General features: G+C 48.4%; 1 protein-coding gene across 1 annotated transcript in view; it reads right to left on the bottom strand.

Moving 5' to 3' along the window:
* Nucleotides 1-8559: 8559 nt before the first annotated feature.
* Nucleotides 8560-23802, bottom strand: part of AP-1mu (adaptor protein complex 1, mu subunit) — a 31101-nt gene continuing 15858 nt past the window's right edge. The window contains exons 8-10 of the mRNA XM_089554233.1: nt 19623-19781; nt 17706-17831; nt 8560-8706 (exon numbers count right to left, since the gene is read on the bottom strand). Coding sequence (XP_089410359.1) covers nt 8608-8706; nt 17706-17831; nt 19623-19781 — 384 coding nt within the window. The 3' untranslated portion in view covers nt 8560-8607. The remainder of the gene's footprint in view (nt 8707-17705; nt 17832-19622; nt 19782-23802) is intronic.

Raw genomic sequence — 23802 nt, 5'->3', positions numbered from 1 at the left:
GGAGAGAGAAAGAGAGAGGTGATGGAGAGCGCGCGGCAGCAGCGGCGGCGGCCCCGGCACGCTAGCTAGCTATACGCCGCTACTGCGCATGCGCAAATGGCGAGCGCGGCGGCGGCACCTCTGAGTCAGCCGCGCAGCGACGGCGGCGGCGCGCCAGCTGTGCGCCGTGTGACGTCACTGGTCCTCGCGCATGCGCAGTATGGCCTTTCGTCAGCTCCGCGAAATGGGCCACCTAGGCAGGTCACGTGACCTTGCGGTGTAAGAAAAACCTGCCCACTGGATAGTAAGCAACCTGCCCACCGTGACAGGTGCCGGTTGAATAGATGGTTGGTCGCTCGGGAAGAGCGACATGGGCCGCACAAGGCCCACCGCTGGGAGCACCTGCCATCGCAGGGCAGTGGCGCATCGCTTAACCGCTGCACCACTGCGACAGGGGTGGTATGAGGACTCCCAGGGATCTATGAATGCGAAATAGAGAATAAGTTCTGCATATATGGGAATTAACCCATTACGCTTTCGCGTCATACCTCTAATGCGGAGGAGCTTAAACGCCCCCACCAATTTTTTTCGTGTCGTGTGGCGCTCCTCACCCTATATTTTGAAATTCCGCTCCGTTATTCAATTACCTAAGATTGTTTACGGAAAATTTCTGATATTCAGTTTTGGGTCACGTGCGTTCCGTTAAGTAGTAGAGGGGTTTAAAAAAGTCCAGTTTTCTGTAACAACGTACCTCCTACGTGGTCCTTTTTTTTTCCGGCATTAAAAGAAAGCCCGCGAAACATGAAAAAAAAAGCACGTGACCGCGCTCATGAGCTACCCCATTCCAGCGCTTCCAATCGTGCTTTGAACGAATGAAATGGGCGCGGTGGCAGTGCCCAAGTGAACGGGAGCCGCTCAGTTCGATGGCCTCCAAAATGAAAAAAATAATAATAATAATAAAAGAAAACGGAAGCTACCTCGGAATACGTGACTTCACAACTTCCCCTTCCTTTTTGGCCTGTGCGATGGTTCAATACAAACCCCGTCTGAATTGGTTGTCCTCGCTTGCCTATCACTTATCGCAGAAGACGAGCAAGCTCGAAACAGCAGAGAAACCTAAAAGGGCCCTGAGACATTTATCCCAGGAAAATAGTAAAAGCCCGCAGCACACAGATCACGAGCCAAGAAACACATCTCCCCAATGAAGCTCCTCTAAACGTACAGCGGAAGGTCCACAGTATTTCTTGGAAGATGGTTTGCTACATATCGTCCCTTTTGGGCTTCCTTTTTGTTTTTTTAATGCGTGAGCATTATATGGAGCAAAGTGGAATTTTGGGTCAGTTTGCCTCGCGCTAAGCCAACCTGTATATGGCTCTGTCGCGTCAGCAAAAGTGTCCACAAAACGTGCAAGTTTTGTCCGCACGATTACGTCGTTCTCTGAAGATAAAGTGTGATTGTGACAGATAGTGTGATAAAATGTTGCCGAGTGAATAATTTGGTTGATGAGGTATAGTTAGTTAATAACGCGAAAACACGCGACAAAATACACGTAGACGTCAAAGCAGCCATGAACGTCGATATAGTACATGGACGTCAGAGCAGGCACGGACGTCGATATAGTATGCGGACGTTTCGCTTTTGCATTGCTCCAATGCGAGTCCGCCGCAGTGATCTCAAAGTTTTTCGTAGCAATGCACACATTAGTTCTCCCGCTCATGTGATGGCGTACTACAGGGTGGCAAGTGTTAACAGGCAGAATTCGCTAAGCGTCACACCATTTTCAAGGCTCCTTCCGAGGCTCTCGTAACGCTTAGTGAAGCTCCCGAAGCTTCCGGTCAGATACACTTGCTTTTAGAACCCCCGATTTCCGCCCCCTTTCTTTTCGGTCTGTTATCGCGTTAATTCCGCTACTCTCACCTCGCAGTAGAGAGATCTGGCGGATGTTAGAGGGCGGGATTCATTAAGCCTCGCGATGCTTTAAGGCCACCGTAGAAGCGCTCGTAACGCCTGCTGCAGCTCTGGAAAGCTACCGGCTGAAGATGCCAGCTAGTTCAGAAGGGTGCGAATGGCAATACTGACCCGTCATCTTGGCAGCTTATCCTTGAGGGCGGACCTCGGTGCTAGCAGGGACAATGGGTGTGACCGATCAGGCGACGCTCTGCAGAGAGCTGATGATGATGATGATGATGTCCTCAGAGCTCGAGACAATTCCTGATTTCTTTTTTCTCGGTCCCATATGCTTCGCGCTTGCTTCTTCGCTTGTAGAGTCTCCTTCACTGGGTAATCTGAAGCGAGCTTAAAAGAACGTACGCTGAAGAAGCCTGTAAGCTGACAGGGTATAAACAGTACTTGACTTTACCGATGGCTCATCTCTCCACCTTTGTTTTCATTAAATTATACTCCCTCTCTCCAAACAGCATTTGCTATGCCTGGTCGAAGCATTGCTTTCAAGATATGGGTAAGGGGGGAGGGGGGGGGGGGCGAAAAATAAGGTGGCCAATAAGGTCAAAATTTTCATTTTTCAGTTTACTTTGCTTTCTGATCATTCGCAACAGAAATTTAGAATTTTTTTTTAAATTCACAATATCTGTACACTGCATCGCTATTCCAGAAAAACAGTATGCTCAAAGCCAATCAGATTAAGCACTTTCCTTTGTTTCAACACATTCATGAGCACAAATTGCATGTAGCAATTGCTGATAACAACCCAGCAAGATATGACCTTCGAATCCACAGAAAGCCTACTCCTAAAGTTCGAACAAGCTATGGCAAGAAAATGGTAATTCGCCGAATTCCCTCTGTTCTCAATAGGCTCAGTCGGGACGTTCACGTTTCCGTCAGCAATATTACATTTAAACGAAACATTAAACAATAGAAAACTGTAAACAATATTGAATTTTCATTACTCTAAACCCTTATAATCCCCCATTTTAGCAGTTTATTATTGCAGGCATGCAATTTGTCTTTCTTGCATATACAATTTAAGTTATATTGTTCATTTGATTCTCGTTGCATAATTTCTGTCTTCCTGTAGCTCTTTCGTGCAGAGAATATTTCTACATATGTATGCATTAATTGTGTTGGGATGTACACGTTTTTGTTGTAATCATGTCATTTGATCTGTCAAACTCTACTAAAAAACCGACGCTTCATCAGGCTTTTCCAGCCTTTTTAATCGGCTGCCTCTTTCTGTAGAAAGACAATAAATAATTAAATTAATTAATTAATGAAAGATGGCTTTCTTTAGTTTATGGTCATCGGGAACTGTGAGCGACTGGTAGGATACAACTTAAAAACCAGCAGTTGCTAACACTGGGCAGAAGCCCGCGGCGTTCTGTATTACTCCGCTGGCCAATCGCAACAATGAACGAAATCAGCTTTTCAATGTAACTATATCGAACAATCCATGTATCAAAATTTTATAACTCGTAATTTTTTTCTTGTGGTAAGCTTTTTATTTAGGCAACAAGAAACGTTTAAGCAGCGGACTAATTTTTTGTCGTGGAGGAATTCAGTGCGCGGAGGCTGAATGTGGGCGGAGCTTCACTGCAGACTTAAGTTGTATCTGACTATAGCGTCTGTGCGAGCGTGATTCCGCGGCGACGACGGAGCACCACTACACTTGCCGGGCACTAAAACTCCCTTGGACGTCCTGTGGACGTTTAGGACGGGCCTCCCCGCCAACTCAGCCCAAGACCTGCTCCACCCTGCCCGCAGCCCCATCGCTGCCTTCAGGCTACTCCTGGAATTCCTCCAGGGGACAGGCCTGGACACCAGGCTCTAAACTGTAACACCCCCCCCCCCCCCCCCCCCCAGCCATCCAGCTGTATCCCCCCTCCAGGGCCCAGCCCCCGTGCACCAGTCCCGGTGCATAGGAGCCCTCCCCGGTGCAAGCTGCACCACACGCTAAAGGAGCCCTGTCCAAGTGACGACCACTGCGCGCGCGCTACCTGCGAATCCCCCCCTCCCCCATCCCCACACCCCCACCCCGCTCCAAGCAGTGCCCCCGTTCAAAAGGGTGGCAGAATGCGAGCGTCCCCCCCCCCCCCACACACCGTAGCTACCAGTAGTAGTAGTAGTAGTTTAGGACATCTGTGGGACGTCTAGGGGAGTTTGAGTGCCCATAGAGAGAGATCATAGTTCCTGATGGCCGCACTGACGGATTTTTCTCAGGAAAAAAAAACAAAATTCGAAGGAAGCGATCACAAACAGCAAAGAGTATAGAACACTTACAGTCGAAAAATGTCATTTTGCTAACGGGGAGCAGAAGCTTTTAGGCCACGCAGTGAACCGGGACTGTGTCCTTCTGTTTCCGGAGAAAGCAGTTGCCATTGCGAATTGCCCGGGGCCGCGTGACTTGGAAGGATTTCGCCGCCTGCTCGGCTTATGTTCTTATTACCGCCGGTTCGTCAAAAACTTCTCCAAAATCGCCGCGCCCCTTAAACGCTTCATCCAGGCTGACGTGCCGGTCACCTGCCCAAAGGGCACTGAAACTCCCTTAGACGTCCTGTGGATGTTTAGGACATCTGTGGGACGTCCACGGGAGTTTCAGCGCCCATGTAGAGAGATCATAGTTCCTGATGGCCGCATGCCGGATTTTTCTCAGGAAAAAAAACAAAATTCGAAGGAAGCGATCATCAGCAGCAGAATATAGAACACTTACAGCCGAAAAATGTAATTTTGATCTGGAGGAACGGAAGTTTTTAAGCCACGCTGTGAACCGCGGGACGGGATCCTTCTGGGTCCGGAGAAAACAGCTACCATTGCGAATGGCCCGGTGCCGCTTGACCTGAAAGGAGTTCGCCGCCTGCTCGGCTCATGTCCTTATTACCGCCGGTTCGTCAAAAACTTCTCCAAAATCGCCGTGCCCCTCACTCGCTTCAAGGCTGACATGCCGCTCACCTGCTCAATGGGCACTGAAACTCTCTCGGACGTCCTGTGGATGTTTGGGGCGTCCACGGGAGTTTCAGCGCCCATATAGAGAGATCATAGTTCCTGATGGCCGCACTGACGGATTTTTCCCAGGAAAAAAAACAATATTTGAAGGAAGCGATCATCAACAGCAGAATATAGAACACTTACAGCCGAAAAATGTCATTTTGCTTTGGAGGAACGGAAGTTTTTAAGCAACGCTGTGAACCGCGGGACGGGATCCTTCTGGATCCGGAGAAAACAGTTGCCATTGCGAATTGCCCGGTGCCGCTTGACCTGTAAAGAGTTCGCCGCCTCCTCGGCTTATGTCCTTATTACCGCCGGTTCGTCAGAAAAAAATTGGCTCAGCTATGCCAGGATATACGTTGTTTTGCTTATCGTCATGGTCCGACGGCGCACAGCGTCGGCCTCGCTCTCATTGGCCGCCATGACAGTGTGTTTTACCACCGCCGCATCAACATCATTTATACACAGCGACCCTCCCCTTCCCTTTGCCAATAATGCACAGTAGAGCACGGCGTGCCTGCTGCATGTCGTGCATGCGCAGTCTCTCTCTCGGTCGGAGGCGAGCGGCGTCGGCAGCTGTGACGTCACTCGGTCGTAGGCGAGCGGCGCTCCAGCTGCACGGCGGTGACGTCACTCGGCTCCTCGCGCATGCGCACAAGTGGCGTTGAAGGCCCACAGCGAAACGACGAGACTGCGGGTAATGTAGCTCTCGCTACAAAACTCGAAAATCGCCAAGCCCCTTCCTCGCTTTATCAAGGCTGACGTGCCGCTCACGTGGGGCATCTCGCAGGTGCAGGCATTTCAGGACCTTCAAAGCGATCGGAAAAGAAGGCGACGTAACCTCAGTCGCCCTATTAGACACAGGGATCGCCATAGGAATCGAAAGAAACCGAGATCTACCGCCGGTAGAGGCGGAGGAAATTGCAATAGCCACTGCCATTGCACGACCAGGCGTGAAACACGTCGTCAGCGATAGCAAAGCGGCGGTTAGGAATTTTAGCAAGGGTAGAGTCAGCAATCGTGCTGTCAAAATTCAGAACGAGTCGTCTCTCGCCGAAAGCGTGATCTGGACCCCAACACACGCCGGTCTCGCCGGCAACGAGGCTGCCCACATGCTTGCCCGCTTCTCGCTACCTCGGGGTGCTGCGGACGCCTCCACAACATCATCTAAAAGCAAAGAAAGTATTGGTACGTTTAGGGATGTAACCGAAAATCTGAAGAACCGGAGGATATATCCGCCACCGGATAGATCCCTGAGTAAAAAGGAGTCGTACGACTGGAGAAGATTTCAAGCTCGAAATTTCTTCTCGTCCCTGCGCGGGAGTTGGACGGGTGCCAGAGGGCGGAAGAGGGACGGTGCAGAAACCGAAATTTCTAAATTTTGCGGCCACGTGGCAACATTAGATCACATAATTTGGAGATGCGCTCGTGCCCCAGGGCGCAACGCGATTAAAACTAGCGATGAATGGGAAACCACGCTGAGAAGCGCCGACGAAAAAACAGCGCCTCGCCGTCCGCCTGGCGGCCGAGGCTGAAAACCTCTTCTCCTAGACGGAATCGGATGTCCTCCGGCGGCGGTGCGACAGACTGCCTCCTCTGCGTGCGGACCCGGAGGTGGCTACCGCGCCATATTCGGCGGAAATAAATATTCTTCCTCCTCCTCAAAGTCACCTTCAGACACCACCCGGTCTGGCACATTTTGCCGAAGATGCCGACACAGAAGCCCACACTGATGCGAGCAGTGTATTGGTTTGGGCGCTATTCTGATTCAGGTGCAGAAGCGTTAAAGTGTAATCGCCTACGCACGCCAGGTTTCGTCCAAAACTAAGGCCAACTACTCCACCACAAAAAAAGAGTGTCTCGCCATTGTGTTGTCAAATTCGAAGTTTCGCCTTTACCTCTACGGAAGATCTTTCAAAGCCGTGACCGACCATCTTTACATTGTCTTTACTGCCTACATGACGGCGTTCTTGCCGTGCCAGCAAGGCTACGTGACGAAATATTCTAAGCCTACCACGACCAGCCATGGGCACTTCAGAGTCACTCCAACTCTCGCCAGAATGCAAGAAAGGTACTACAGGCCTGGTCTATCCGCCGCCATGACGCATTATGTAAGAACTTGACTACCGCTGACGCAAGGTTCTGCCTGCCATACCAACCGGTATTCTCAATAAGCCCATTTCCACACCGTCCAGTATGTTCCAACTAACTGGTATAGACTTACTGGTACTGTTCTCTACATCAAGCTCTTGTAACAGGGTAACCACAGTAGCGATGACAACCTGACGAGCTATGTGGAAACGGCAGCGCTTCCCAGTGATGCCGCCATTGAGGTCGCACATTCTTCGTCACTCAAATTGTCCTGCTTCATGGCGGGCTAGAGGTTCTGATTACAGACAGAGGGACTGCATTTTCCGCTAAGCTAATGCAGCATATTTTTGTTCTGACTTGCACACAGCACCACAGGACAACCAGACAAACAGACTAACATAACGTCATAGTCCTTCAATGATAACGTCTAGAGAAACTTGAAGACATATGCTATCGATCGATGTAGGTGCAGAATCAAACGCGGGATGAAGTCTTACCTTATTTCACGTTCGCGTATACAATACAGCAGTTCGAGAAATGACCAACATTACACCGTTCACTCTAGCGTACGGACGCATGGTAATGACAACGCTTGACGCCATGCTTTTCTATGTAGACAACCACGTGCCTCAATGACGAACAACGCACCGAAGATGCTCGCCAGCTAGCAATGGTGCGAGTCCGAGATCAGCAAGACCGTGATGCGTGCGCCGCTGCAACCTGCGCCGTTGAGATGCCGTTCGAATTTCTGGCAAGCGACCTTGTCTCGGTTTGGTAACCAATCCAACGTCGTGGGCTGAGCAAAAAGCTCCTGCGCCGTTATTTTGGTCCCTACATATTTTTTCGTCCTGTCCGTGAGCTCAGTTATGAGGTTGTTCCTCAAACACCAGAAACCCCGACGACGCAAGCACTCCCGAGGTTGCCCACGTACATGGTCAGCCTGAAGCCTCACCACGTTAGAAGGCACTGACATTGTGCCACTGTAACTCCTTTTCAGTAGCGAGTCGAAGCTTCCCGATAGGGAGGGTCTCAACAAGCACCCGTGGCTGAACACGCAAAGAAATGCATTTCATATACTGCACAAAAACAAGTACTTATTTTAACAAAAGCTTGGTTTCTGCTAATTCGTTCAAGCTTCTTGTTGACATGGTGCAAATTCTGTCAAGCTCCGAGTAGTCCTTGTCTACAAGAGATCCTTAGAACAAACTGTGTTTCGCTACAAAAATTAGCCGAAAGTTCGGATTTATGGAACTTTTTGACTAATAATCCGATTTTTACCGAATTAGAGCTACAACATACTGCCCGATTTTTACCCCATCCGCAAATTTCAGGCAGATTTAAACCTGAAAACAAAAGGGCCCTACATAAATATATGCCAGCAAGCAACCACAGTAAGAACTTCAAATGAACTAGCCTAGTGTTACATCTAAGCACAAGAGCAATATGATGCAAGTTTAAAAACAACCAAAGAACGCAGGTCCAGTGCACTGGACATTGGTGCCCCTATGCAGACCCTTAAGGACATGAAGCAAGGCAGGCTGCTGGGAGGGGTAGCGTGCATGAATGACTGACTGCCTTTATTAATATTATTGCCAGCGTTCAGTTGGTGCGAAGCTGGTAGTCTCCGTTCTGTGTGATGTAGCGCACCCAGGGCAGAGCCTGGTATCCACTCTTCTCTATTATCTTCAGGTAGCGCACCTGGGGAGAGAGAGATAGAGAATGACTGATCAACCAAAAAAGATTGAAAAGTTAGAGATAATGCACCGCTGATGATCTATCTATTAAATGATCTATCAAATAAGTGAAATGCATAAAATAATGCAGCATGCCCAATCGGAGATTTTTATCATGTAGCACATTGAATCTGAAGGAAACCTTGAAAGAAAATTTTGTTTTGAAACAGACTTTTAAGATATCATACATCATACAAATGGAAGCCTCTTGAAACTTTACACATTTATTTCAGTTCAGGTTTTTGTACCAAAAAGCCCATCTAGTAACACTACCATACCAGAAAAGGACAGCCACCATATTATTTGGGTGCACTTGCTCAAATAAACATACATGAAATATTTCATGCAAATGAATAATGTTTTCAATGTGCAGACATATCACATAAATGAAGTAGGTATTTCTAGAGGGGCAAACTTTATATTCATTATAAATAAATAGGCAGAATTCCCCACAGTTGAACACTAAGGTTCTTCTTAGGCTTAAAAATTGCATAAAACAGAGATGAGGTCTGGTTTCTATGATAATAAAAACTTTTCTAGTTAATAGGTACACGATCTTCCCATTCCAGCATTTTTCACTGCCTTTAAAAGTGCACGAGAAATGCACAATTTCACAGCAGTGCATATGGTAGTGCTAGTATATGCACTGACCCTTGAGATAGATTCAAATCGGTCACGTGGTTAAAATTTTTGCAATTCAGCCTTGTGTTCCTCTTTCAAGCATTTTTCTCCGACTCTTGTGTGCCCTCCGAGTGTGAATATAAAAGGAAACCATTCACTTCAATAAAGAGGACCACTTCTTGTGCTGTGCTCATACTAACGCATGGGATGTACAGCAAGGCTGCAACAGTCCTGCGCAGTATGTGGAATGGCTCCTGAACAATGCATGCACAGCAGGACTGACAGAGTCATGACAAGCATTTAAATGATCCACATCATCATCATCTGCCTAACTACGCCCACTGCAGGGCAAAGGCCTCTCCCATGTCTCTCTAATTAACCCTGTCCTTCTTTGCCAGTTGCAGCCACCATATCCCCGCAAATTTCCTAATCTCATCCGCCCACCCAACTTTCTGCCACCCCCTGCTACGCTTGCCTTCTCTTGGAATCCACTCCGTTACCCTTAAGGACCGGCGGTTATCTTGCCTTCGCACTGCATGCCCTGCCCAAGCCCACTTCTTCCTCTTGATTTCAACTAGGATGTCACTAACCCGCGTTTGTTCTCTCGCCCACTCCGCCCGCTTCCGATCTCTTAACGTTACACCTATCATTTGTCTTTCCATAGCTCGCTGCGTTGTCCTTAATTTAAGGTGAACCCTCTTTGTTAGTTCCCGCGTTTCTGCCCCATAGGTGAGTACAAGTAAGATACAGCTGCTGTATACTTTTCTCTTCAGGGATATTGGTAAGCTACCATTCATGATCACAGAGGAACCTGCCATATGCGCTCCACTCCATTCTTATTCTTCTAGGTATTTCCCTCTCATGAATCTACAAATATTACACAAAAGAACGAAGACAGGCCAAGTTCAACACTTCCATCCGCAAACACATCGACATCATTTACTATATGTGCCATACGATGTGCGAGTGAGTCATCAAAGCACAACTTTTGAACCGGGTATATTTTGCGCTGCCCAGAGTAACATTTTCCAGCAGGCACCGAAAGAATGTTTAGCACTGCATTCAACAACTACCCAATAAGGCTGTGTTCAACATTTCTAGTGCCACAGCAGCCGCTCATACAGGCTTAATGTCTTCATCATAAATGCCAGCCCTGAAGCTTCGTTAGGCCGGTTTAAATGTCTTCATTTTAAGCATTTGCACCGTCTTCAATGTTCGAGCAATCACCTAAGCCTACCACAGCTTGCCAGCAAAGTATGACCACATGCTCACTGCAGTGTCTGTTGAACGCAGATAACATGATCCAGAGCTCCGTAAAGAAGGTATAGCTTGAAACACTGCGACTACGGGGACACCGACTTTTGAGCTCTTTGAGAGGCAGGTTTCAACGTTTTCCACATTCCTAACTGTGACACCACTGGAAACTACCCACTGAGCTCAAATGAAACGCACACTGGACAAGAAATGCCGACACCAAAATAGAAAACTGCTGGAGAGTGGATAGAAGCATAGCTGGCCGCTGCTACCAAAAAGCAGATTCCCTCTTCAAAGAGAAAAACAATGGCACCAATATTTGAATACAGTCGCCGACTGATTTTTCGGACTCCAAAAATTCGGACATGCTCGATTATTCAGACTGCTTCGTGGCACCGCCACTCTCCCCATAGACCGTAATGTATAACAACTGCCGAAAGTTCGGACATTTTGCAGCCTCTCGTTTGATTTTTCGGACACTCCTTGAGCCAACTCGACCGGCAGCACTCGCCGCACCGACGCTCACCGACGCGCGGTTCACTTCGCTCAACGCCATTTTTGTTTTGAACTGAGCCTCCTTGCTGCCCCGCGAGGTGGCGCTACTGCAAATTCCCGCTCATCATCATCGTTTCCGCGTGATTCGGTAGCGCGCCGCATAGTGGCGCGCCACACCAGTTCCGGCCGCAGCTTAGTAAGCCATCTCAAGGCAATCCAGGAGCCGCTTTGTTTGTTTATCCGGCAGCAAGCCCGCGAGAGCGCCATGGTAGCACGCAGCGCTGGAGATGCGATATTAGCCTAGGGCGGCTTACAGCCGGCGTTTTGTCATCTAAAGGGTTCTGTTGAACCCCGAGTAGCAGTATCAAGACGTTTCGTTGAAGCGCGCGTGAGCAGTGACTTATGCAACGCCAGGCCGGCGGCAGCAAGCCCGCGAGAGCGCCGTGGTAGCACGCAGCGCTGGAGATGCGATATTAGCCTAGGGCGGCTTACAGCCGGCGTTTTGTCATCTAAAGGGTTCTGTTGAACCCCGAGTAGCAGTATCAAGACGTTTCGTTGAAGCGCGCGTGAGCATTGACTTATGCAACGCCAGGCCGGCGGCAGCAAGCCCGCGAGAGCGCCATGGTAGCACGCAGCGCTGGAGATGCGATATTAGCCTAGGGCGGCTTACAGCCGGCGTTTTGTCACCTAAAGGGTTCTGTTGAACCCCGAGTAGCAGTATCAAGACGTTTCGTTGAAGCGCGCGTGAGCATTGACTTATGCAACGCCAGGCCGGCGGCAGCAAGCCCGCGAGAGCGCCGTGGTAGCACGCAGCGCTGGAGATGCGATGTTAGCCTAGGGCGGCTTACAGCCGGCGTTTTGTCATCTAAAGGGTTTTGTTGAACCCCGAGTAGCAGTATCAAGACGTTTCGTTGAAGCGCGCGTGAGCATTGACTTATGCAACGCCAGGCCGGCGGCAGCAAGCCCGCGAGAGCGCCATGGTAGCAGGCAGCGCTGGAGATGCGATATTAGCCTAGGGCGGCTTACAGCCGGCGTTTTGTCATCTAAAGGGTTCTGTTGAACCCCGAGTAGCAGTATCAAGACGTTTCGTTGAAGCGCGCGTGAGCATTGACTTATGCAACGCCAGGCCAGCGGCAGCAAGCCCGCGAGAGCGCCGTGGTAGCACGCAGCGCTGGAGATGCGATATTAGCCTAGGGCGGCTTACAGCCGGCGTTTTGTCATCTAAAGGGTTCTGTTGAACCCCGAGTAGCAGTATCAAGACGTTTCGTTGAAGCGCGCGTGAGCATTGACTTATGCAACGCCAGGCCGGCGGCAGCAAGCCCGCGAGAGCGCCGTGGTAGCACGCAGCGCTGGAGATGCGATATTAGCCTAGGGCGGCTTACAGCCGGCGTTTTGTCATCTAAAGGGTTCTGTTGAACCCCGAGTAGCAGTATCAAGACGTTTCGTTGAAGCGCGCGTGAGCATTGACTTATGCAACGCCAGGCCGGCGGCAGCAAGCCCGCGAGAGCGCCGTGGTAGCACGCAGCGCTGGAGATGCGATATTAGCCTAGGGCGGCTTACAGCCGGCGTTTTGTCACCTAAAGGGTTCTGTTGAACCCCGAGTAGCAGTATCAAGACGTTTCGTTGAAGCGCGCGTGAGCATTGACTTATGCAACGCCAGGCCGGCGGCAGCAAGCCCGCGAGAGCGCCGTGGTAGCACGCAGCGCTGGAGATGCGATATTAGCCTAGGGCGGCTTACAGCCGGCGTTTTGTCATCTAAAGGGTTCTGTTGAACCCCGAGTAGCAGTATCAAGACGTTTCGTTGAAGCGCGCGTGAGCATTGACTTATGCAACGCCAGGCCGGCGGCAGCAAGCCCGCGAGAGCGCCATGGTAGCACGCAGCGCTGGAGATGCGATATTAGCCTAGGGCGGCTTACAGCCGGCGTTTTGTCATCTAAAGGGTTCTGTTGAACCCCGAGTAGCAGTATCAAGACGTTTCGTTGAAGCGCGCGTGAGCATTGACTTATGCAACGCCAGGCCGGCGGCAGCAAGCCCGCGAGAGCGCCGTGGTAGCACGCAGCGGTGCAGATGCGATGAGGCCCGACGGCTCTCGAAACGATGTGGGGGAGGAGGCAAGTAGAGGAGGTGGTGAAAGAAGGAACGGAGAAGAGGAGGAGGAGAGGCGGCGTTGGGCGAGGAGACATATGCAACGCCAGCCCGGGATCAGCCAGTGCATGTAAATAAACGATTACTTTCTCTTTTTTTTTCTGAATTTGTTTTTTCGGACACCTGTTTATTCGGACATTTCCGCGGTCCCCGTGAGGTCCGAATAAACGGTCGGCGACTGTACAGCTGAAGAATGAAGCAGTGATTGCCCCTTTAAAAGGAGGTGCTCCATCCAGAAGGGTTGACCTGTAGTCGTGATGCCTCAGTCATCAACCTTTTAGCCGTTAGCAACACCACCAGTGGTTAGGTCAAGGTGTAGGGCACTATGCTACCTTCCATGACGCAGAAACCTTTCAAAAAGTGTTGCGTTTCAGATGCAATAGATGGACAGAAGAAGACAAGCTGTGGTGTGTAGTAAGCGAGGAACTGTCGCAGAGTGATGATGAGAGCTAACGGAGGCACAAAAACAAACATCATACTTTTGCACAAAGACTGTTTGGTTATTTGTTATTGGCATTGTTTAGCGCCCCAAAGCAACTCAGACTATGAGGGACGCCGCTGTGAAGGGCTCCAGAAATTTTGACCACCTGGGGCTCTTTAACGTGCACTGACATTGAACAGCACACGAGTGTCTGGAATTTCGCCTCCATCGAAATATGGCCACCGCGGCCGGGATCGAAGCCGTCCTTTGGGTCAGCAGCTGAGCGTCATAACCACTGATCCACCGTGGCGAGACGCACATAGATTGTGTTTACTGCATTTGCAAACATGTACTATCGGGCATACGCTGCAAAAAGGGCACATTAGAATTCGGTAATCACAGCACTTCCTACTTCATGCCCTCTTTTGCAGTGTTTGCAACAAACAATTCGGGAGACATATTAGGCTCCTCTTTAAGGGTATGACGTGATAGCTTCGTAGATGTAGCGTGCATCAGGATTACACTATGTAATTAAGAACATGAGTAAAATGCTGATCTACAACATGAAACTATATTACTCAGAACAATGCAAGGCTAACACAGGTCATGACTGACTGCGATGGTGCCAGGAGAGGAAACTGGTTCATTCAGTCAAGATCACTGTGCGCGCTCAGCGTGAACACAAACGGCGCTGAGAAGCGGCTTTGTTTAATCTTCCACTGTGCTGCCGCTGGAAATGGTGCAGCAGTAGCACTCTGCAGCACATCTTAGCTCTCGAAGCTGTTGCATGCCGGAAACTTTACGCCAATCAGTGGCGCCAAGCTGCCTCGCCAGCCGAACAATCCGGGATTTGAAAGTGATAGCTGTTTCGCTCATGGCCAATGCACGGTCAACACCGACGGTACAGTATAATCTCGTTACAACAGATCCGGCTACAACGGATATTCGGATATAACATACCAATTTGCGAAGTTTGGTCGGCTGTCCTCTTTTTTCTATTTACTGAACTTCGCTTACTGCGGATTCGGCTACAACGGACACTCGGATAGAACGGACCAGATTTTGGAGATAATTTGAATTCGCACTTCATTACAGCGGACTTTTTGGCAGTAAATGCGGCTTATTTTCAAACGGTCCTCGGATCGCGGCCGGCAAAAGCAATGATGGCGGGTGCCATTTTGCTATCGCCGTCTACAGCTGCTGCGTACCAACAAACTCCGAACGTAAACTGTCAATGCTCAGCTCGCAGCTGCGGCTCGCCGAAAAAAAGAAAAAGAAAACAGAGACTGACTTTAAACATAAACCGACAACTTCTGCTCCGCTTTCAGCCAGACTGGCCAAGCAAAAATTGCCTGCTGCACGCACCTCGGTCACTACTTTTTCGTGATCCAGTGCTCATTCACCTTTCTTTTATGGACCACTGGAGCAGTACAGTAAACTTTTCTTAAAGCACTTTTTTGACGTACAGAGGCGGTGAAAAAAATTCAAGCTGTGCGGCATATACGCGCTGCTCGAATTTTCGTTCGTCGCGTTTGGGACCGGGTGGTAACGAAAAAATGCTAGAATCATCCATGATGCAATGATGGACGACGACCTAGGCAAGCAAGAGCGATGAACGGAAATTTGAGCAACGGAGCGCGTAGGCGTCACGCTGTTCACGATTCTTATCGCATTTTTATCTGCTGGTCCGCGGTCGGCTGACATCGCGGCATGCGCCTCAGAAGGCCAACAGCTGGAAGCAGATTGAAAGCGATAAAACAGCGTATCTGCCACACTCGCGTGCTCTGACTTCCGAAATAACTACTCGGTAAACAGTAAGCCGAACAGACAGAGATAAGCAAACTGCTAAAGACAGTGCGCCACGCGGCTGGATTTCGGACGCACGCCTCGGAAGTTACAGGCTGCTGCATGCTGCTGTGCGGAAGATGGCCCTGATTGCGCACGTTTCGTATTCACGCAGTGGCTTTTTTTTTTTCGCTGTTTCCGGAAGTTATTGTTAGCGCACGTTTCGTATTCACGCAGCGGCTTTTTTTTTTTTTTTTCGCTGTTTCCGGAAGTTACTGTTAGCGCACGTTTCGTATTCACGCAGCGGCTTGTTCAGCCTGACCTGCCCTTGTGCTTGCAGCGGCTTCTTTTCACGTTTCGCCTGACCTGCCCGCGTGCGTGGTAGTTAGTGTGTGTACAGGATGGATGCGGAAGATTTAGTGACTGCAGGGCCTTCTCAGGCTTCGCAGTCAAAGAAACGGAAGCAAATATCCCTGAAGGAAAAGCTGAAAATTATTGAGCAAGTCGAAAAGGGGAAGAAGCAGTCGGACGTCGCAGAGGCTTTTGGCCTATCGAAACAGACCGTCCACACGATCATCAAGAACAAAGATGCGATCCTGACAAAGCAGGTGACCGGCGACCTGCAACCTAAGAGGTTTCGATTCCGCGAGGCTTCGTATCCGGACGTCGAAGAGTCGCTGCTGGTATGGCTCCGTGACGCCCGTTCTCGAAACATACCCGTGAATGGTTTTCTGCTACGGAAACGGGCGGAACAACTTGCCGTCGTTTTAGACCACAACGACTTCAAATGCAGTGAAGGGTGGCTAAACCGTTTCAAATCGCGGCACGGAATCGCCTTTAAGTGCATTTCTGGAGAGTCGGACAGCGTCGACGACAGTGTGGTGGCGGGCTGGAAAGACCATTCGCTGCCGGGTCTGCTTGCGGGCTACGCTCCGCGGGACATTTTCAACGCTGACGAAAGCGGACTTTTCTATAAGCTGAGACCGGGAAAGACGCTCGCTTTCTCTGCAGATTCATGTCACGGAGGGAAACAATCCAAAGAACGTGTGAGCATTCTTCTGTGCTGCAATATGGATGGGAGCGAAAAAGTAAAGCTCCTTGTCATAGGAAAATCTAAAAGGCCTTTGTGCTTGTGCAAAGTGCATGTTCCTGTAGACTGGAAGTCAAATAAAAGTGCCTGGATGACAAAGGACATCTTCAACAAATGGCTGCTGAACTTTGACAGCAAGATGAGAAAAGAGAAGAGGAATGTGGTACTGTTCCTGGACAACTGCTCGAGCCATATGCAAGTACCAGAGCTGCAGGCCACCAAAGTGCTGTACTTTCCTCCTGGCACAACATCCAGAGCGCAGCCAATAGACCAGGGTGTTGTTCACTCTCTGAAGGCCAGATACCGCACTCGCCTTGCAGAGCGCCTGCTCTATGACATGCAGCAGAAGAGGGAGTCTGTGATAGACTTAAAATTTGCTGTACAAATAATTTCAGCTTTGTGGGAGCAACTCGATGCAAATATTATAAAGAATTGTTTTCATAAAGCTGGATTTATTTTGAGCAACAATGAGCCACCAGCACCTCTGGCAGAGGATCCAGACCAGCCAGATCCAGCGCTATGGGCAGCTGTACAAGAAGCATTCGGCACGCAAGACTTTACGGAGTATGTGGACGTGGATGCTGAATTAGTCAGCACGGAACAGTTGACGGACGACGAGATTGTTGCCCAAGTCAGGAAAGTGCCTGCCATAGAAGAGCAGGAAGATGAAGAGGATGAAGGTGGCACTGTCCCTCGAAAGGTTACCACCTCCGAAGCACTGCAGCACATCGAAGGCTTGAAATCGTTTTTCGAGCAAAATGCTGCACCTGACGAAGTAAATCGCCTTGTGCTAATGGAGGCACGATTAGTGTCAAAAGCTGTTACATATTCAGTTCAGCCAAAGTTGACCAACTTCTTTCAGAAGTGCTAAGTGGACAATAAAGCTTTTGTTGTCGGCAGGCATTGCTTGTAGTTTATTCTGTTTATAACAGACTAATGCGTGGTTATAGACCAAAGTCTGTTGTAACAGTATTTGGATTCTACAGACTTCCCTTACAACAGACCAAAACCCTGGGCACCATCGAGGTCTCTTGTAATGAGATTATACTGTACTAAATTTCCTACATAACGGGGCCCTTAAGGCCATCACTTTAAAAATGACAGCTTGCAGGCGAGGAGGGAGGTCAGGGGAGTGGCCGTGAGAGGCACTGACCTGTATGCCGGAGGTGGTGAAGTAGGGTATCTCGAACTTGACCTGGATGGGGGCACGCCCCTCGGTCTCCTCGCTCTCCACACTGGGTAGGCCAAAGTGCGCCCGCATCAGGTACTCCTTGCCACCCTGCGACCACCACGAAAGGATCATCCCATCATTCGTCATCATCATCATCAGCCTGACTACGCCCACTGCAGGGCAAAGGCCTCTCCCACGTCTCTCCAATTAAAACCCTGTCATTTGGCAGTTGCGGCCACCGTATCCCCTCAAACTTCTTAATCTCATCTGCCCGCCTAACTTTCTGCCACCCCCTGCTACACTTGCCTTCTCTTGGAATCCACTCCGTTACCCTTAAGGACCAGCGGTTGTCTTGCCTTTGCATTGCATGCCCTGCCCAAGCCCATTTCTTCCTCTTGATTTCAACTAGGATGTCATTAAACCGCATTTGTTCCCTCACCCAATCTGCCACTTCCGATCTCTTAATGTTACACTTATCACTTTTCTCTCCATAGCTCGCTAAGCATACTGTTAACTGGTCACAGCAGACTGTCCCGTTATATGGCTAATAATTATTAAATCGAATTATTATCCTTTAGCAATCGGTTTAGCATTGCTGAGCAAGAAATATTGTGCAAAAGCACAGTTTTCTTGCAGGTGGACACTACCTCAAAGCATGACTGAGGTGTCCACTGACCCAGTCAGCCAGTCACACTTGCTACTCGGAGGATTCAGAGCCCTGAATGAGGCACCGCTCAGAGAGGAAGACACTCGCTCGGACTTGCTACAGCTCTACTCGAATCAAAATAACTAGTCTTTTGGGTGGATGCCACCTCCTAGACCGGTCCTTGCCATTTCTAATATCTTATTGGCAGATTTCTTTTCTTTTTTTTTTTTCAAAAGCGCAAGGCACTGCAGAGAAACTTCATGCAACACTCTGTATTCTTACTCTCTATGCAGCTGCATACGAAACACAGAGTTAGTTTCCACAACCGTCCCTGACCACACTCAGCGCGTTTCAGGACATTAACCCTTTCAGGCCCCATTTTTTGTTTTGACTGAAATCAATTATTTTTTCACCTAAGTAGTATATTCAGGCCTCAAGAAAAGGGAATTTGTTAGTTTTCGAGCGTGAAAGACCAGCAGGTAAGTTATTACAACGATGTGGAGAATTCCGTACAAAGTGTCAGATTTGTTAGAAATAATAACGTCGAAATGTTCTCGTGTGTCAGGTAAACACCCTAGGGATCGTGGAATCGCTTTGTCTTTCAAGGGTTCACATTAAGCTCGAAACTGAGCAAAAACAATCCATGTTTTCACTCGTGGCAAAATCTGTCTGCACAAAAACAGCGGACAAAGTGCTACCTAGCTCACTCTTATGTGAAATATTACTTACTGCATTCGCTACATGATTCAAAAAAGCAACTTATTTGCAAGAAGAATTGTGCTCAATTTGACTCAAATAATAAAATCCCTGTCAAGTGCTCCAGTTTCTCAGAAAAAGCTGTAAGTCTGCTGCTTACACAATTGTGTACACAGTGCCTGAAAGGGTTAATGTCAGTTTAGGATGTAATGCTGAACTAACAATTCAACCTCCAAGCAGACACAAAAGGAAAGCTTTTCCAAAACAAAGATCACCATCTAAGTCTGCGATCAAACGTGCTTACCACAGCTCACTATGCAGGGGCCATAAAAAAAACCCTGCACGTCCACAATAAACCCAAGCCTGCTCACGCAGATCTATGCTTTTGTTAGGGCGGCAAACAGTCAAGCCCTTTTAGATTTGTCCACTAAAGAAACTGCCTGATGTAACGAAGCGACCTACGCAACCTCATCAGGGGGGCGTTTTGAGAAGATGATATTAATAAAATTAACAGCGAAATAAGCGACGCTCCAAAGTCGGCAAGGGCGAGCACATACGGGGAATGATTTGATGCTCCAGACAACGGCGTTCTGCTCGGGCGCATACTTGACGTTGCCGACGGTCGTCTTGAACTTGGGCGTGTCAGCATCGTGGGGCACCGGGATCACTATTTCCACATTGTTTGCTGTCGACCGCCGCTTGAACTGGCTCTTGGCCTGCGCAGCAGTGCACAGGGATCATGTTATGCAGCTTGAAAAAGATTGCCAGAAGACGTTCAGACGTGTGTTACACAGAACACAAATGAACAAAAACAAAACCACACTGTTATCGGCAGCAGAAGAGCAACCAAGAGATTACACAAAAATTCCATATATACATTGTTACAGGTTCTATTCACAAAGCCTATTTACAGAGGCAGGTCGATCCAAGCCTGATGCGCCAGCGGCCGGACACTGAACTTCCTCTGCGTACGCACTTCGTTGTTTCTCACGGCCCATGCGTAGCGCATGACACTATACATAAAACTCCATATATAATAAAGCATAGTAGAGCTATGCATAGTAGAGCAAACATGTCACTGTGGAAACTAGGCTGCGCCCACTGCATGAAGGAACTGGAATGAGAAGGTGAAGATGGCGAACAACCAAGAACCGACAAACGCTTAAGAAAATGCTTTGTCAGCACTGTTTTTCGCAATTAGGCCTAGCGAATACAGCTAAAATTGGCATCATAAATGGCGATACACACCCTGTAGTGGCTAGCATATAATGAGAGGTGTCTTACCTGTCATAAAACGCCAATCGTTGACGGTTTTACGATCGCTCAAGAACCAACAAACGGCCCAAGAAAATGCTCCGTCAGCATTGTTTTTCGTTATTAGGCCTAGCGAATACAGCCAAAATCGGCATCATAGATGGCGATACACACCCTGTAGTGGCTAGAGTATAATGAGAGGTGTCTTACCTGCCATAAAACACCAATTGTTGACGGTTTTACGTTCAATCAAGAACGGACAAACGGCCTAAGAAAACGCTCCGTCGGCACTGTTTTTCGCAATTAGGCCTAGTGAATACAGCTAAAATTTGCACCACAAATGGCGATACACACCCTGTAGTGGCTAGCGTATAATAAGAGGTGTCTTACCTGTCGTAAAACGCCAATTGCTGACGGTTTTATGATATTATGATAGAACACTCGGCAATACGGCGTGTTTTGCGGTGGATACGCTCATCTCACTTTGAAAGGAACGCCTGTTCTCTTCTGCTCGCCGCCTCCACGAAGCCGTACGCCTCCCATGCGCTTTGCTGCTACCTCTTCCCGTATTCGGGACAAAGGACTCGGCACAGATGAGTTTCACAAACTGTGGCTGCTGTTCGAGTTTGCGTGACGGACAACATCCAAGAACAGCATGAAATCAAAACCACGAGGGCACAATGTGCTGGCCTGCAGCGAAAATCAGCTCCACCATTCAAGAGGCTCCCTTTCAGCTTGAATTTTATTTGTTTGATCAAGTTTTCGATCTCCCTTGCCGTTCGAATTAACGATGTTCCACTGCGCACAATATACAGCGACTTGGGTATGGCAGTGAGTACAAACGAGGTCCGAAAAAATCGAGCAGTCAGCTGAGATGCGTCCGAAATTTCAGGCGCTCTTATACATCGGCTCCATGTCACGGTGCCACGATAAAGTTCAAACAATCAAACATGTCCGAAAAATCAGAGGCCCAAATTTTTGGTCGCCGACTATTAAAAAGTTACAGCAAATGCCCCTAAAATGAAATTTCTGCTACAATGAAGTATTTCTGATTCCCTGTCAGCAAGACATGTAAGGCAATGCAATTAAATTTTTCCCCATAACAAAGCTTTTTAAGAGTGGAGTTCCGTTTCAATGAAACTTTTGTAAAGTACAAACGGAGTTGACCATTTATTCCGCACAGGAGAAAGATAAGGTCCCTAATTTGTTAATTTTTGCACATCCAAATGCCTAAACTGTCCAATATTCTATTTGGATTCACCAAAACTGGCTACCGAAGTCAGCATGCAATTCAAATGACGCCGCTGACATTTAGTATTTACTTACTTCAGATATTCCAAGGGCCCCTGTAAACATTACATTCATCAAACAAAAGCTCCACAGATCAGCGTTTGGTGACCACATCGTACATCATGTGAAAATAGGCATCTGAACTGTTGCACCACATACTACATAATTCAAACTCTCGTAGCTGTAGTTCAAGGAGCTTGGCCAAGTGACGTTTTTCCTCCCTAATGCCCACAAAGGAATCAGCAAACCCCAAAACTATAAATGACGAAAATGACGCAAATCTTTAAAGGGTGGATCACAAATGAGAAACAAAGCATCACGACTTTGTCGCTAGCGTTTCACTTCTTCTCACCTTATGCGAATCACAAAATGTAAACATTAACAGACCTCCAGCATCAAGGTGCTCAGATCAACACAGCAACTTAATAACCTAACTACGAAAGCATGGGGTGCCTGCAGGCGGTGTGTTGGCTGTTCTGTGTTCTTACCTTTCTCATCATCTCCGCCTTCCCATCGTGGTACTTCGTATGACAGGCACTACACGCTACCCACCACAGTGTGTTTGCTTTCCTATCTGGGCTTTCTTGACATAGAGTTTCTTACTATTACCTAGAGGGAAAGCTGGCAGCCCGTCTATGGGAGTTTGCATGGCGACCCCTCGAGACCACTTCAGCCACCATGGGCGCTCAAAGCATCATGGGCCGGTGAGCTACTTGTTGCGGAACTGCAACTTCTGGCCAAAAAATAATAGAAAAATAAAGCTGTTTGATAACTACAAACGTCCCAACATTCAATATCTGGTCTAATGATTGCAACAAACGAGCAGAAAAGCATTTAAGTGCAAAGTTGGCCCAAAATAAGAGACGACTCGCTCTCCTATTGGCCAAGTAATGAACACTATAAAAACTAATATTTCGTAATTAACAGGCGCATTTTTAAAAGTAAATACGTTTTCAAAAAAAAATGTTATTGCTTAGATACTTTAAGATGTTTTTTAATGGCATTTCAGAAAAGTAAAACCTTTTATTGGCGTCGTGTGTCTATGCATTTTCACTACTATGGCTTTTGCACACTGCGTTCGCGCGAAAGTCGTCTGCGCACACACGAACAGCTTTTTCGGAATGAAACATCTTAGTAGTGCCACTCTGTGTTCCCGAAAAATTACGACTGTGCCGCAACAAGTAGCTCACCGCCCCATGATGCTTTGAGCGTCCATGGTGGCTGAAGGGCAGCACCGCCAGCTTTCCCTCTAGGTAATAGTAAGAAACTCTATGTTTCTTGACTACAAGCGCTCAACAACAACCACAGCCATGCAGCGATAGCGCGGTGTCAGCTGATATCCAGAGAGAAGTCACTGCAAGGAACTGTACAGAACTGCAGAAAACCATCAACTACATAAGAGGTTTAAAAAGAACATTTTTTTATAAGGCCGTTTTTTAAGACACTTGAAAAATCCCGACAGACTGGTCGGCGATATCTGCAAGACGAGATTACACTAAACAGAGGAATGCCAACAACACAGTGAGGCGGCGAAAGCTGCTGAAGATGACTGGGCTTTGGATATAAACATTGTTTCTGACCTATCTATACTGATCTGTCCCTCTTCCAGATTGACCTCGCCAATAAATTTTTGGCGAGTCCTGTGAATTTTTCTGTAGCCAGATTCGACTATTCGGTTGGTTTATGGGGTTTAACGTCCCAAAGCGACTAAGGCTATGAGAGACGCCGTAGTGGAGGGCTCCGGAAATTTCGACCACCTGGGGTTCTTTAACGTGCACTGACATCGCACAGTACACGGGCCTCGAATTTCTCCTCCAAAGAAATTCAGCCGCCGCGACCGGGATCGAACCCGCGTCTGTCGGGCCAGCAGCCGAGCGCCATAACCACTGAGCCACCGCGGCGGCTCGACTATGTCACTATGCCTTTGGCAACAATGTCTAATGTAGCCTTTGGCCAATGTCAGACAGATTCGAGGAAAGAACAAATTAATTACATATTACAATTACAGAAGAAACTTAAGCCCACAACAACTCTATGTGGTTAGTAACAGCAGCTGATATGCGTCGCCTGACAAAGTATTTTTTTTTTTCCCACAGTGTTTAACAATATGTTTACACGCACGCAGCCCCTTGAATCATTCTTGCTCACCTCAGTGCTGATTTTCTCACAGTGCCTATATGCTTCAGCACAGCA

This window comes from Amblyomma mixtum, chromosome 1 (assembly GCF_055824585.1).
Source record: "Amblyomma mixtum isolate Tamu chromosome 1, ASM5582458v1, whole genome shotgun sequence".
In the NCBI taxonomy this organism is placed as follows: Eukaryota; Metazoa; Arthropoda; class Arachnida; order Ixodida; family Ixodidae; genus Amblyomma; species Amblyomma mixtum.
This window is presented reverse-complemented; position numbering and strand designations above follow the sequence as displayed.